At 35.4% G+C, this 14,078-nt stretch overlaps 1 protein-coding gene across 2 annotated transcripts; it reads right to left on the bottom strand.

Moving 5' to 3' along the window:
* Nucleotides 1–606: 606 nt before the first annotated feature.
* Nucleotides 607–13,514, bottom strand: LOC121856301 (tumor protein p63-regulated gene 1-like protein). 2 transcript variants are annotated; one of them, XM_042351768.1, is made up of 8 exons: nucleotides 13,296–13,514; nucleotides 12,149–12,261; nucleotides 11,039–11,240; nucleotides 10,701–10,877; nucleotides 10,190–10,366; nucleotides 9,621–9,754; nucleotides 9,177–9,373; nucleotides 607–8,926 (listed from the first exon to the last, which is right to left on the bottom strand). In XM_042351768.1, the coding sequence occupies exons 1-8, from the start codon at nucleotides 13,430–13,432 to the stop codon at nucleotides 8,906–8,908; spliced, it is 1,158 nt and encodes a 385-aa protein (XP_042207702.1). In that variant the 5' UTR covers nucleotides 13,433–13,514; the 3' UTR covers nucleotides 607–8,905. The 2 variants fall into 2 exon arrangements, with proteins under 2 accessions (XP_042207702.1, XP_042207703.1); XM_042351769.1 differs by having other exon boundaries at nucleotides 9,161–9,373.
* Between the last annotated feature and the right edge of the window lie 564 nt (nucleotides 13,515–14,078).

Raw genomic sequence — 14,078 nt, forward strand, 5'->3', positions numbered from 1 at the left:
ACAAGCTGCAGTTTCCTTGAATTACTTTGAAATGGCATCGGTAATGCCTTTTTACATATTAATTCAAAATAAACATGACTTAAAACCATTTTATAAGGTAATTTGCCATATGCATGTTAACATGTGGTTTTAATATGTTGTCAGCTTTCATGTGTTTCCGGCAGGTGATTTAAAGAAGTGTCGAGCCTTGTGCATTATGCCACTCCTGATGACGTCACAGGTGAACACAGGTGACACATGACACAACGCCCGATAACCTACTACTTTATCCTTCATTTATTATACATAAAAAGTGTTTACCATGATGTCAGTGTTCTCCTCTCTCTCTCTCAAACTTTTAGCTTTATCTATCTCCAGTCAATTATCTATTATCTATCTTCAATCTATTATCTTCCCTTGTATGGTGTGGCTCAAGGGGTATACAGAAATTGGGAGAAAATGGGTGAATATAGAGAGTGATGTAAGACAAGTGTAGAAAGTGCTTTCGTTTCTTCTATGTTATTTTTTGTAGTGTTTAAGAATGATGAATAACTACATCAATCTGTTTTTTCTTCTCTTACGTATATAAATCCTATCTACAGTAGAGGTGGGATTTAAGGACAGTACTTTCAAGTAATCCCAGATTTCATTAGTTTATTTTGGTCAATGTTATGACTCAGTATATATTGTACAATAAAAAAATATATGAATAGAAATGTTAAACAGTTGTATATCTATTAACTAGCAGAAACTGGACTGGTCTGTGTATAATGTATAATACAGTTTACATCAAATAAATAAAATGAAACCTAATTAGTACCTGGGAATAAATAAATTAAAATAAATACAATACACATTAGAATAGTATATAAGTGATCTCATGACATTGTAGTTATTTAATGATTGTTGTTAAGAGGAAAGTTAGTGAGGTATTTTAATTACAGGCATCAAGGAATGTGTACTGTACTGTTAACCTGAGTGTTCAATATTTCACGGCTAGAGAGAAGGAAGTAGAAGAATGGAAGGAGAGAGAGAGAGAAAGAAGGAAGGTAGTAGATGAATGGAAGGAAGGAAGGGGGAGGGAGAGAGGGAGAGAGAGAGAGTTACAGAAGAATGGAAAGAGAGAGAAGAAAGTACAGAAATAAGAATTGAGAGAGACAAGAGGTGGATGGGCCTACAGGCAACCATTACCATTACACATTCTTCTCATTATTATAAATTCAAAAGTGTATTTTATAAAAGAAAGAATATGACTTCATATTTTTAATTAACAAAATGAAAGGTATCCCTAGGTCTAGGTGTAAAGTATGAAGACAAACACACACTCAAACTTACCAAACTAATAGTCTTACCAGAATACTGAACAAAATACTGTACTGTAATACATTTCTTCAATACATAATCACCTGTATTGTACTGTACTTTGAAACTACTGAGTTACTGTATTTGTTGTTTAATTGGTGCAGAATTAAGCAATGATAATTTTTTGTTATTTATCATGTGTATTTATGTGTTTATTGAAAGGAAAACACAAATACTGTAAAGGTGAAGTAAAGTTATCATCTTTTCTTGAGAATATGAGTTAGTTTACAAGAGGTAAATTAAATACATTATTTAGCATATCTGGGTTTCTATACTTTTCTTAAAGACCCAAAAATCTGATATGACACACAACCACAATGAGTGTTGTTGAAGCCTTACACTCGAGTCCATTATCATGGCCTTAAGAATCTTACATATGTAAATAATTATGCACATGGGCAAATATATACCGTGTATAATATATATAAATGACAATATATATAAATATATATTTATATATGTGTAGTAGTATGGGCTTTAACAGGTATCAGGAACAAAATCTGAGATCCAAGAATCTTTGGTAGAAAGTAACTTTAGTACAGTACTACAGTCCAGTACTGTACTTTACTACAAGTAATGATTTCTTCCACAGTGGGAAACCTATTCCACCTTCTACCACAATAATGGAGGGAAACTATAACTTGTGGTGTTAAGAACATCAAGTGCAACATTACCAGCTTTACCACACAACTGCTGAGTCTTTCTTTCACTCAGGGAGACAATTTACCCAAGAGAAACACATTTTAACACACAGTACCTCTTGAAATGTGTACAGTAGCTTATGGATCCACAGCAAAAGCCAAAATATATAAAGAACAAGTCATAAATTTAGCACAAAAAGACAAATAGATGACAGTAAAAAAAAGACAATGTGACCCCCAACCTTACAGGAGGACACTACAATACAGACCATCTTGAGACAATATGATCCACTATCTCAATATTATCACAATAGTAAAGGAAGATTTATATATATACTTAAAAAAATATTAACCAGATGAGATGAGGTGGCAGTTGTCAATCATACATATTGTCATATGTGTGTTTGAACATTCACATCATGAAGTGATATCAGTATAGTGGAACACTGTAAACATGTAGGGAATGAACTAAACACCGCTATAAATACACTGCTTCAAACATTACACTTGCTTTCTCAACTAAACATCAACTTGTTAATATGTTTTTCAATTGTATGTCTTCTGTGTAAGGCTTATTATTCCCTTATGGTGTTATTATGCTCATAAATGATTAATAATACAGTACCTATAGCAGTGTTCTATCAATTACTAACCTCTCTCATTAACAGCTTGGAGACTAATGTAGCTAATTCCTCATATTTCATTAATTAATCAGGAATCCCAATACTAACACATCACTTTAAGAGAATCTGTTCACAAACATAAAAATTTCTCCTTTTATTACAGTGACCACTACCAGGTCATGTCAGCTACTGTACTATAAAATGTTTACTGTAATTAGTCTCATAAATATACCTGTATTCTAAAGTGGTATAAAAGAGCCTCTCTGACTAACCACATTTTCCCCTTAATCCTTAAATTTCCTCTATCAAAGCTCTTATAACTTTTTCTTCATCTATAAATTTTGCAAAACACACACAAACTATCTACTGCAACTTGCCCCTAATTCACACCACCTGAGAATGACTTGGACTCCTTTCATGATGTAATTATTTATCTATTACTTTCCTTTTGAGATATATACTACTGATTCATAACTATTTGTACAGCTTCCCTAATCAAAGCAACTTCTACTACAGTACTTCAAGTCACAGAAATAATGGTACTCTCAATATAGTAACACCTTATGAGACATGGTTCTACCGGGGTGACATTCATAGTTAAGTGAAAAAGGTCCACTAGTTTTAGGCCATCATATGATACAGTAACCAACGCTAATACTAGACACTCACTAAATAAGCTCAATTCTGCCATACATACACACTAAGCATCCCTTCATTACACACTGAGCATCCCTTCATTACACACAAAAGATCCTTCAAAATACAACTTTCTATAACCCCACTTCAGCCCAAAACCCAAAATCTTGTGTCTTCATTCATCTATACAGGACATTTTACAAGTAAGTGGACGTTCATATCAAATAGTTTCCCCTTCAGTCAAGACACAACCACAAGCTATAATCTACACAACCAGATCAATCAGTTAACCATCATCATTCCTCAAAAAATAACTCGACTCTGCATACACTCCTCCTCCTATCACCTTCTCAACGATTACCGACACATCCATCTTCTCTTTAAACTCAGTAGCTCACACACACAGAGCCATGATCAGATACAACGGACTCACATTTTTTCATTAATGTATAATCCCAAAACTTTACTTCATTTCTGTGATATTATATGAAGAGCTACAATTAAAGAGGCCTGTATATATGGGTGTACATGTAAGCATATTTACTAAAGAGAATTTGTATTTGCACATGTTCAATTATGTTGGTATAGGCAGGCTTATGTGCACGTGTAAGAACATTCAATAATCTGGGAATGTGTAGATGTGTACAGTTTATGTTTATGCATAAGTGTACCCTGTATGAGGAAGGATATGCATGTGAACTTGTATGTATCCACACCTTCATATGTAAATGACCTATGAGCATTATATGAGCATGTCAGCATTTATATTACAATAGCATATTTCAATCACTGACTTATGAGGAACTCGTAAATCTTCTTGTATTACTCTATAATAAAACTGAATAAACACCAACAAGTTAGACATTTCATCACATTAACGAGAGTAAATGAGTAATAACACCTGACCGTCATAAATTACATAACAAGGCTGGTAGCACAACCTTACTTCACATCCTAAAAATTATGCAACAAAGTTATATTAAATATTGCACTGTAAACAAAAGTTTGGTCACCAAGATGGAAAATTAACCGTGATGAATTTTAGTGGTTGGAAGTTAACAATAATACTCAGTAACTTTCACATCACCATTAGTTGTTACTTAACCCCTTGTGTATGGGGTCTCTCTCTCTCTGCTGAATAAAATCGCTTAGTGTTAGCCAAATAAAATACAGGTATTAAAAGTGGCGTCCGTGGAAAAAAAATCATAACTACAGTAGTTAAACCTAAAGGCTTCTGGAAAGTTAAACCCCACAGTTTTTTTAATACAGTAATATTTTTTGAGGGGCTTGTTAGGTCATATTCTCATCAAAAGAAAGGTATGATGAGTTACCCTGGTTAGTTAAGACTAGATTTAAAAAATAATTCTATTTTCTTTGCCTGCAACTCCGATATGATATAAACTGCTTCTGCTACAAGTTTCTACACAATTATTGTCCATACAAGGGAGAGGAGGAGGGGGATGGACTGAATATTACCAAGACGTCATCTAGTGCACAGTGTTCACAAGCTGTTCCCCATTATTACTAGCATATAAATGCATAATTATTGTCACGCAGTTGAATGATAAAATGGGCATATGATATGGTACTGTTGACAAAAAAGTACTGGTTAAAAATATATGTTAAGTTATCTGTTCAACTCCAGAAGATGCTACATAACTGTTGATAAGAACTTTATAATAAAGAATTTTAGTCCAACTGATCTTGGAAATCAATTACAGTACTGTACAGTAGCATATTGAAAATATTGTGGTAGGGAATTGTATTTACAAGAACATAATTAATACACCACTTACAATAATGAGAGTGTTGAATAGGTTAAAACCTTAACTCTGAAAAATTCAAACTTATTTCAGTATATTAAATATATATACTTCCATGCCGTGTGTAGTGACATTCAGTCTGTACTTACATTGAGTGCAGTATACAGTAGAGTACTATATACCAACACACGCACATACATTCAAACTCCTACAAAAATGCACCTGATATGCCAGTAGAAATCTTACAATAACAAGACATGACACATCAACTGGTACTGAGACTATAGCAAAAGATTCTTGTCCTACAAACAGATGACCAACAGAATAAACTCATTAAAACACATGTCAACACATGTCACAAACTATTACATATACAGTATATATTACTGTAGAGACCATGTTATGTGAAATGCAAATTGCAATAAAAAATACAGTACTATTTTATGTTATTTGGTTATGGGAATATATTGAGAAAATTGTTCACTACTGTACATGAAATACCATCAATGAAAACTTTATTCCCCTGAAACTGAACACCAATAGGAACTATAATATGTCATGAAAAACAAACTGACTTCTAATTCTAACCTAAAGTAACTATAACTCTGGGGTTTTCACTATACTGTACTGCAATCATAACTCAAGGAGCCAGTTTGAGTCCACAGTCCAAGGCTGGGTTCATTATTACAACAGGCTCACCACAGTTCCTCACCCTCCCAATAATGTGACGGATCAAGAACTTAAAAATGAGTCTTGTTTTGGGCTCCACAACTTGTGTTTAACTTAACTCTGAATTTCATTAACTTTAAACTAAACTTAAAGCTTTAATGTTTTGATATATCATTTACAAAGGTACATTTATTATTTTCAGGTACAAATGATCATGGCATAAATTATATCATACTGTAGAACATAGCATTACAATATAGTCAATACAATTGTGGACAAAAGTTCATTCCTCACTGTGAAACTGAGCCATGGGAACGAGTCTCCGAAATTTCTTACCCTGACAGTCATCGGGTTCGGGTATGCTGATTTATTTCAATTGGGGTCGACACTGCTTCAGTTTGGGAGGGGGGAGGAAGGGAGGGGGGACTCTTGCCCCCCAACTGTACATATAAACTATACAAACAAAACGAACCTCAACAATAAGCAATAAAATTTTCAGCTTCAACAAGAACACTTAACACAGTATAATACCAATTCCATACTTCTTCAATCTCCCTCACACATTCCAAGATCCAATAAAAATAATTTCCACTCAACTACAATAAACTATGTGAAGAAATTACCAAATATATGTACGTATAAGTATATATTGAGGAGATATAGAATCTTGTGTTGGAGTGAAGCTATAATATATATTTTCCACTTAGAGGCAATGATCATCAAATTGGGTATTAAGACAAGCTGAATATAACAGAAACACTGAACTAAAGTGAATTCATCAGTACAGTAGCAGATCTTTTTTGTTTGTAAGTTTTGTACTGATATTAATGTGATAGTGTAGAGTATAGTATGTTCTATTAAAATCTATTAATACAAGTACTTTCATTTTAAAATCAACACAGGAATTAGACCAAGTGTTAGTGAGTGGAAACATTGGATCTTTTTAGGTTATTTAGTTATTGTGATGCTGATTTGATTGTTTCTTCGCACCTGTCTACTGTATGCATAAACTATTACCCAATTTAAGCTTCACTGCAGTCTAGGGTTAATAGGTATCATTCATCATTATATTGTCATGACTATTAAACATACATAGCAAACAGTAATGATGGGAAGTATAATATAAAATCATATATAATACAAACACTCTCTAGTTAAATTGGACGACGGACATACAGTCTCCAGGTAAAAAATACATCTACAGTTTCCCATCAAATAGTACTGAAGACTGTAAGCCAAATTAATAAGAACATCAGTGTTTTGTTTATCCTTCCTGTTCTCTTAGTCAAATGAGAAGAGACATTATGAAGATTACGAGTAAGATAATAGACCAATAATCTCACAGTAGGACGAATAAACTCAAGATTCCCAATACAGTACAAAGGATCGTACAAAACCTAAACGTAACTCAAATGGAAATAAATACGATGGTCTCGATTCACTGAGGATGTATGACAAACCTTACCAGCCTCAACACACTCCTGGTTCACTGTGAAGGATACCAATGGTGACAGTTTATGTGATGAACATGTGCACATATCTGGTGTGTGATTAGGAAGTATTCATGTGATGGCTTACACACATGACAACTACTTATGAGAACGTGCACATATTTGGTGTATAAAATAAGTAAACTGTGATAGCATGTGTGTGTGTTGGTGAATGACACAGATAAACCATGCTAATGATTCTCTGTTATACATGGCTCTACTCTGGTTAATAATAAGTGTGCCTGGGTGATCTACGTTCATCACACTGGCCAACAAGACACAGTATTTGCCGTAAACTATTCTTACATCCAGATCACATAACCTGTTAATGCCAGGGGCTAAAATATATTCTCAATGCTATACAAATGAGGCATTTTGAGTGGCATTTAAATACTGTAGTTTGACTTTATCAACCTTGTAATTATAGTTTAGCTGATTTTCAACCTTATAGACAAATACTTGTAGTCAATGCTATCAGTTTTATGGCTGGACAACACACACTACATTATGGAAACTATTACCAATTCTTATATCAATATTTCCAATATCCAAAATATTTGAAATTTTAACCATCCACAATAAGGCAGAATTCACAATTATTCTATTATTACAAGACTGATTAGATAACCCAGCAGTCTTAGTCACGGCTGGGTCTTCATTACGAACACAAACAGCCTACCAAAAGCTTGAACATTATCTAAGATGAAAATGGTTAAGTACATATAATATTCACAGAGACAATGAAGTAAGCACAAAATTGAGGCGCTTCCATTGATAGTGATGAATCGACCAATGGCGTCCAAATCAGATTCTCAGGCTTCTTGTTGAAACAAGAGTCTGATTTGGGCACCATTGGTTGATTCGTCACTACCAATTGGAGAGCCTCAATTGGTACTCCGGTACTTTACATAGGGATATAGAGGTAAGCACAAGTGATAATCTAGTACATAAATTACATATATATTGATTTTTTTAGAAAATCTTCGACTAACTGAATCATGATATACTAAATGTTCACCTAATATTCCCTTCCTCTTTGATCTCCTACCATGGAGCTCTGTGATAATGTTCTTTCTTTGACTCATTGCTAAACACGTGAGTTGTCTTCATTCAACTCTTCTTAGACTGAAAGCAAGACAGTACATGCAAGGCATTTAACCACCTCAGACAAACACACACCTAATCATTCTCATGTCAGAGAAACAACACAAAATCCATTATCATCCCTTGAAAATATTTGCACTTTAGCCGATTGCTTCTAAAAGTGAAACAATCTCCGTATGCTAATCTTTCTCACATATACTGATTAAAAGTATACTTGTGCTTCCCTAGTTGGTACACAGTCAGTGCATCATATTCACACCTTTACCACTGGCCATATACCTTTGTCATGCATTGTGTCTAATCGTCACTGATGGGACAATTTGGCACAGCCTTTAAAATGTCAAGACACACCAACTAAAACAACACAGTGTTAAGTGATCACAAAATATGAATCTAAAGGAAGATAATGAAGAGATTCTAATAATAGTATTGTATAAGTAAAGGAACTCAAGAATCAATTACTAACACAGTGAAACATTAAACAACACAACTAAACAAAACAATGAAATGACTAATTAACCAAACACTCCCGAGTGCATCTTCCGAGGGCCGTCTTCAGTCAATCATTCAATGCAACAAATCTTCTTCAATCTTCAACCTAAACTTAGTTCTGGCAGTATTCATTTGTTCATATTGGCTCACGCAGCGACCCGCCATACCTTTGGTGGGGAGGAAAAATTTATTAGATGGAGAAACAGGACATTGAGCAAGACCTAAGAGCTATCAAACTCAAGAAACTAACTTAAAAAAAGAGTTAGTTACCAGAGTGTAACACATGCCAGGAGACTTACTGTTCTTCAGCTCATTATCTTTGTGTAATTCTCTGAGAGAAAACCGTAATACCATATGATAGTTTTGGTCACACTTCAACTACATGTCTACAAATGCTCAACCTTTTCAGAAGCTCACTTTCCCCCGAAGCTTGAAGAAGCCAAGCTCCGTAGCATTGTGAAGTAGAGATGCAATGCCTACATAATTCTCAATAACAATAGGACTCTGGCTGACAGAGCAGGTTGCTGCTGTATCGGGCCGGTCCAGCATGTTCTCTATGGCTAACTTTAGCTCCTTGGCCAAGCTCTTGGCATCATAGGTGCTGTTTTCACAACCTGAAAGTAAAAAGGTTTTAGTTACATGTTATCTCACACTCCGATAACAAGGGCATCATGAGGTGACACATTATTTGATAATATATTGTTCACCAATATCAAGGAAAAGATATTATGCACTTATATTTTTAGCTGTTCACCAGTTTGTACTGTTGTATCAATAACAATTATGGCAGCTTTAATATTCTGATCTTTTCCAAATTAAAGTGTAGACCAAAGTAACCATTAAGGGAGTTTATTACTGTACCTGTGTACCAATAAAGAGGATGTGAGGTAAATGTTGTGTAAGGAATATCCCTACTCCAAGGGTTCCACTTCTGAGCAAATGATATCTGGTGTCCGTTGTTCCACGTCACACGGAAACCTTGCATGTTGCGTGCCCTGAAAAAGGAATATTTGCATTTATGAAAGTACGTAACTGATACTAATTTATTTGCATTTGTGAGTTGTCATCCCAAATTTCATCATCAAAGTTAGTTCAATAATGGCAGACAAATTTTTACATATGAACAAAATTTGAGACTGATCCTGAAAAGCTATTGTATAAGTAAGCATGAATTGGTAACACACAAACACAGCATCAAGAGGTGTACAGGTTGACCCACCAGTATATCCAAGACCCCTAGCTTGTGTGACTGAGGCTAAATGCTGAAAAATCCAGCATATCATCTCTCCCAACTAAATTATAGCGCCTAAAAAGGCAGTACAGCGCATGCAGGAATCAATCAACAGCTAGGTCAGGTTAGGTAAGATTAGGTTAAGTTAGGTAAGATTAGGTTAAGTTAGATAAGGTTAGGTTAGGTAAATAATTCTTGCCTTGGCTCAAAGCTAACAGTCGAGAGGGAAAACTGGTTCTCTGGCACAGTTTCTTTCTGCGGTGAACTGGGAGCTCCGGTCGCCCGTGAGCTGAGTGTGGCTATGGTGCTCTGAAGGCGACTCAACAAACAGCTGCGGATGACTGTCACCACGCCTCCGGCAATTCCATTTATCCGACTGTCAACAGAACACGTTGTTTAAAACAAATATATCTGGATATCTGTATATTTATGATGTTTGGTATCTACGCTAACTCCAAAAAGTATCTTTATGGAAGTGTCCGATGAATTTCAAAATAAACATCACGACTCCTGTAGTGTTGTCAAAATCCTCCATCTGTTGTGTCATATTACCTCACAAAAAAATCATAGATACTTTTTGGAATGAACGTACATCTGGTAACCATTATATAGAACAAGAATAATGAGCAATTTTTTAACTAACTACTAAACATAATTATCAAGGATCATCTAACTCCTAAAACGTGTGAAGGCTGGTGGTACAAACTCACGGTACAAGAGAATGGCTCGGGTACGTCAACTCCCCAATCTGAAGATTTTCCAGTGAGGTGAGACATATGCGAGTGAACTCAATGTGACGAAGGGCGATGAAGTCATATTTGACCACTAATAACGACAGCTCACACAGAATCACCACACGTTCCTTCTCAATATCCCAGTGGTTGATCCTGGAAATAATATTCATTCTTAATGACAATATTTACTCTCGACTTACTAGTATTTAGCTTCAAAAGTGATCGACGTACACAGAGAGATTCCTATTCTAATCATATGACTAATCATTAATAAACTCCGATAAAAAACATGAAGAATAACCAATCATATTTACTCGGTTAACAACCATGCCCCTTTGATCGCCCCATCAGTCTCAAGGTCAGTGAGATGTTGGCACTCCTCCACCGCCTGCTCCAGTGCTCCAACTCTGACGGAGAAGAATTCATCTATGGCAGGTTCGCTCCCCGTGTCTGCGTGCCACGAGGCTCGTCGGGGCCGGCCTATAGGAGGTTGCTGATAAAAGGACCGACTCAAACCTAGAAAGAAAATCATCCCTAAATATGTAAAACTGATGTATAAAGTGAGTAATATATCAGTTCATATTTTCTTGTGAGGCTGATCAATTCAAAACTGACAAAAACAAGTTTCTCTTTAAGGTGATTTACACTGTTTACTTGATACAATACAAACTTTTTCCAAAGCTATTAATATTTTTTAATCTTGATATAATTCACCAAACGAGAATGACTATGGTATATTATAACTGATAGGAAGTTAGAAGGAAGAAACTTAGAGCATATATTTCTTAAGTTCTAAAGAATTATCTGTAGAGTTTGCCAGGAAAATAATTTAAGGAAAGGCCAAGAACTGTCTTATTCACAGTTTAAATTCCTGCTTCCAGACGGTCCGAATAATTACCCAAATGTACCCAAATGTAGCCAAATATAGCCGGAATGAAGTCAAATAATGGTCCTAGATGAATAAATCGGACTGCCAATCACTTCTCGACTAGTATTTGGTGTCACAAAGTCACAAAAAATTGGAAAACTTACTTTAATCTGAGTTAATAGATCGCGTGCATGTACCGACGGAGCGAGGAATTACCCAAATGTAGTCGCAATGAAGTCAAATAATGGTCCTAGATGAATAAATCGGACTGCCAATCACTTCTCGACTAGTATTTGGTGTCACAAAGTCACAAAAAATTGGTAAACTTAATTTAATCTGAGTTAATAGATCAAGTGCATGTACCTAACCTAATCTAATCTAACTTAACCTAACTTAACCTAACACAACACAATTCAGATTAAATTAAGTTTACCAAATAATAATCGAGAAGTGATTCACAGCCCGAATTACGCTTGTACGACCATTATTTGACTTCATTCCGGCTATATTTGGGTACATTTGAGTAATTAGTCGGACCCCTTCCAGAGACACAAACCTTGACTACAGTAAAAGTTGTTGGCCTGGTCGGGCGTGGGCGGAGTAACTACATCAGTAGTGGGGTCGCTGATTGCTGTACGCAGGACAGGACGGTTTCTATCATCTACATATCTGGAACGATGGTCAGCACATGAAAAACATTCTCCTCATTTATTAACTTAGTAAAAACGTCTTTAGCTTAATTTTCTGCAAAGACGTTGAATACCAATGAATAAATGACTAATTTTTACTGTATGTGTGTCTGTAAATATGTAAAGTAATCATTATGTGTTTTTGCTCCACCATACTTATATGTAATCAGCTGACTAAATAACCTGTTGCATATAGCCATGTTCACTGCACCTCTTAACTCATATTTCTTGTGCCATAACCTTTTCCACCTTCATAACCCCTCTGTGCCCCAACACCACCCAGTACTACATTCTCTCTCTCACCAGCTGCAACACTACAAGCAACTCATCCTTCATTCAGCCCGAGTTTATGTTCAACTTATCTATACCTGTACACGGAATACCGCACAAGAAATTAATGAAAATGGATGATACATTTTTATAAAAGTAAAATATGGAAATAACCAAACAAGTTTATGGTACACACACACACACGTGGTTCACTTGCCACCTATGACACACACACACACACACACACACACACAGGTTCCCAAAAAGTCATAACCGTTGGTCAGATACAAATGATAATTCCAAAACATTCCTTCAAAATCAGATTTGCAGGTGACTACAATTTTCACAAAATAAAATTGTCAAGAATTATCAAAACTAATCTATTTTCTCCCCAGTATAGTGGAAATACTATTAAATAATAATGCCAAGTTATATGGGAGTCTGCCCTCTAAGTCTCCCACTTTATTAACAGTCTATGATTCTCACATAAATAACTAACGTAGTTCAGATGTACACCTGTATTTGATACACACACACACACCTGAAGTTAAAATTCACCTGTGATTTACAGACATATCTAAGGGTCACATACACCTGTCACCTGTGGTTCACACAACTGCAGGTGACACGCACACAAGTGGTTCACACACTCGTGGTTTTCAAACATAACTTTTATTCATATACACACCTCTAGTTAACATGTACTCTTGATACACACACCTGTGGTTCATGAACCACCTGTACCTGTTGGAGGTGTTGTCACAGTTGGGGCTGACACTTCTCGACGGTTGTCCTGAGGCAGGGTCCAGGCGGAGCGTTGCACCTCTGAAATCATCAATGGGAACATCTTCTAAAATTTCCTCACCTACTGGGGAGGCCATGGCATGCGTACACACTTGGCCGTATTGATTTATGAGAGGCGCCACGGACCTACCGCTCTCTGGCCCGGACCAGATAAATAAACACACGGTAACCGGAGGAAACATCCGATTTGCAATATTATGAATCAAAATTTTTTTAATGTCTAAAATGTTTGTTATCTTGTTTTTTATAAGCTTATATATTATTTAATATATTTAATATTGATGTTTATATTATTCTATGTGAGACTTTTTAATGCAATTGAAGCGATAAATTATCTTTTATGAGGTTTAGTAATCAGAATTTTCTTAAATCAAGGAGGTTTTGACCAATAGAAGGAGAGTTTTCATTACCAGATGTTTTGAGCCAATCACAAGAGAGTTTATAAATAACAGCTGATATCTTCTCAAGTTGGATTTGACAGTTCCGCCTTGACACTATAATGATGATAATAATAATAATAATGATAATATTCAACCTATCTATCTATCCATCCATTATTATATCTATCTGTCTATTTCCCTCTATCTATCTACCGTATCTATCTACATTTAAGGTTCGCCCTTCATGAGACGACTGGACAAACGACGGGCAGAAACACAAATAAACACTAAACAATTAAATCCACTTTTAACATATATTTCCCTTCATTATAAAATATATTTC

This window comes from Homarus americanus, unplaced genomic scaffold (genome assembly GCF_018991925.1).
Source record: "Homarus americanus isolate GMGI-L3 unplaced genomic scaffold, GMGI_Hamer_2.0 scaffold48220, whole genome shotgun sequence".
NCBI lineage: Eukaryota > Metazoa > Arthropoda > Malacostraca > Decapoda > Nephropidae > Homarus > Homarus americanus.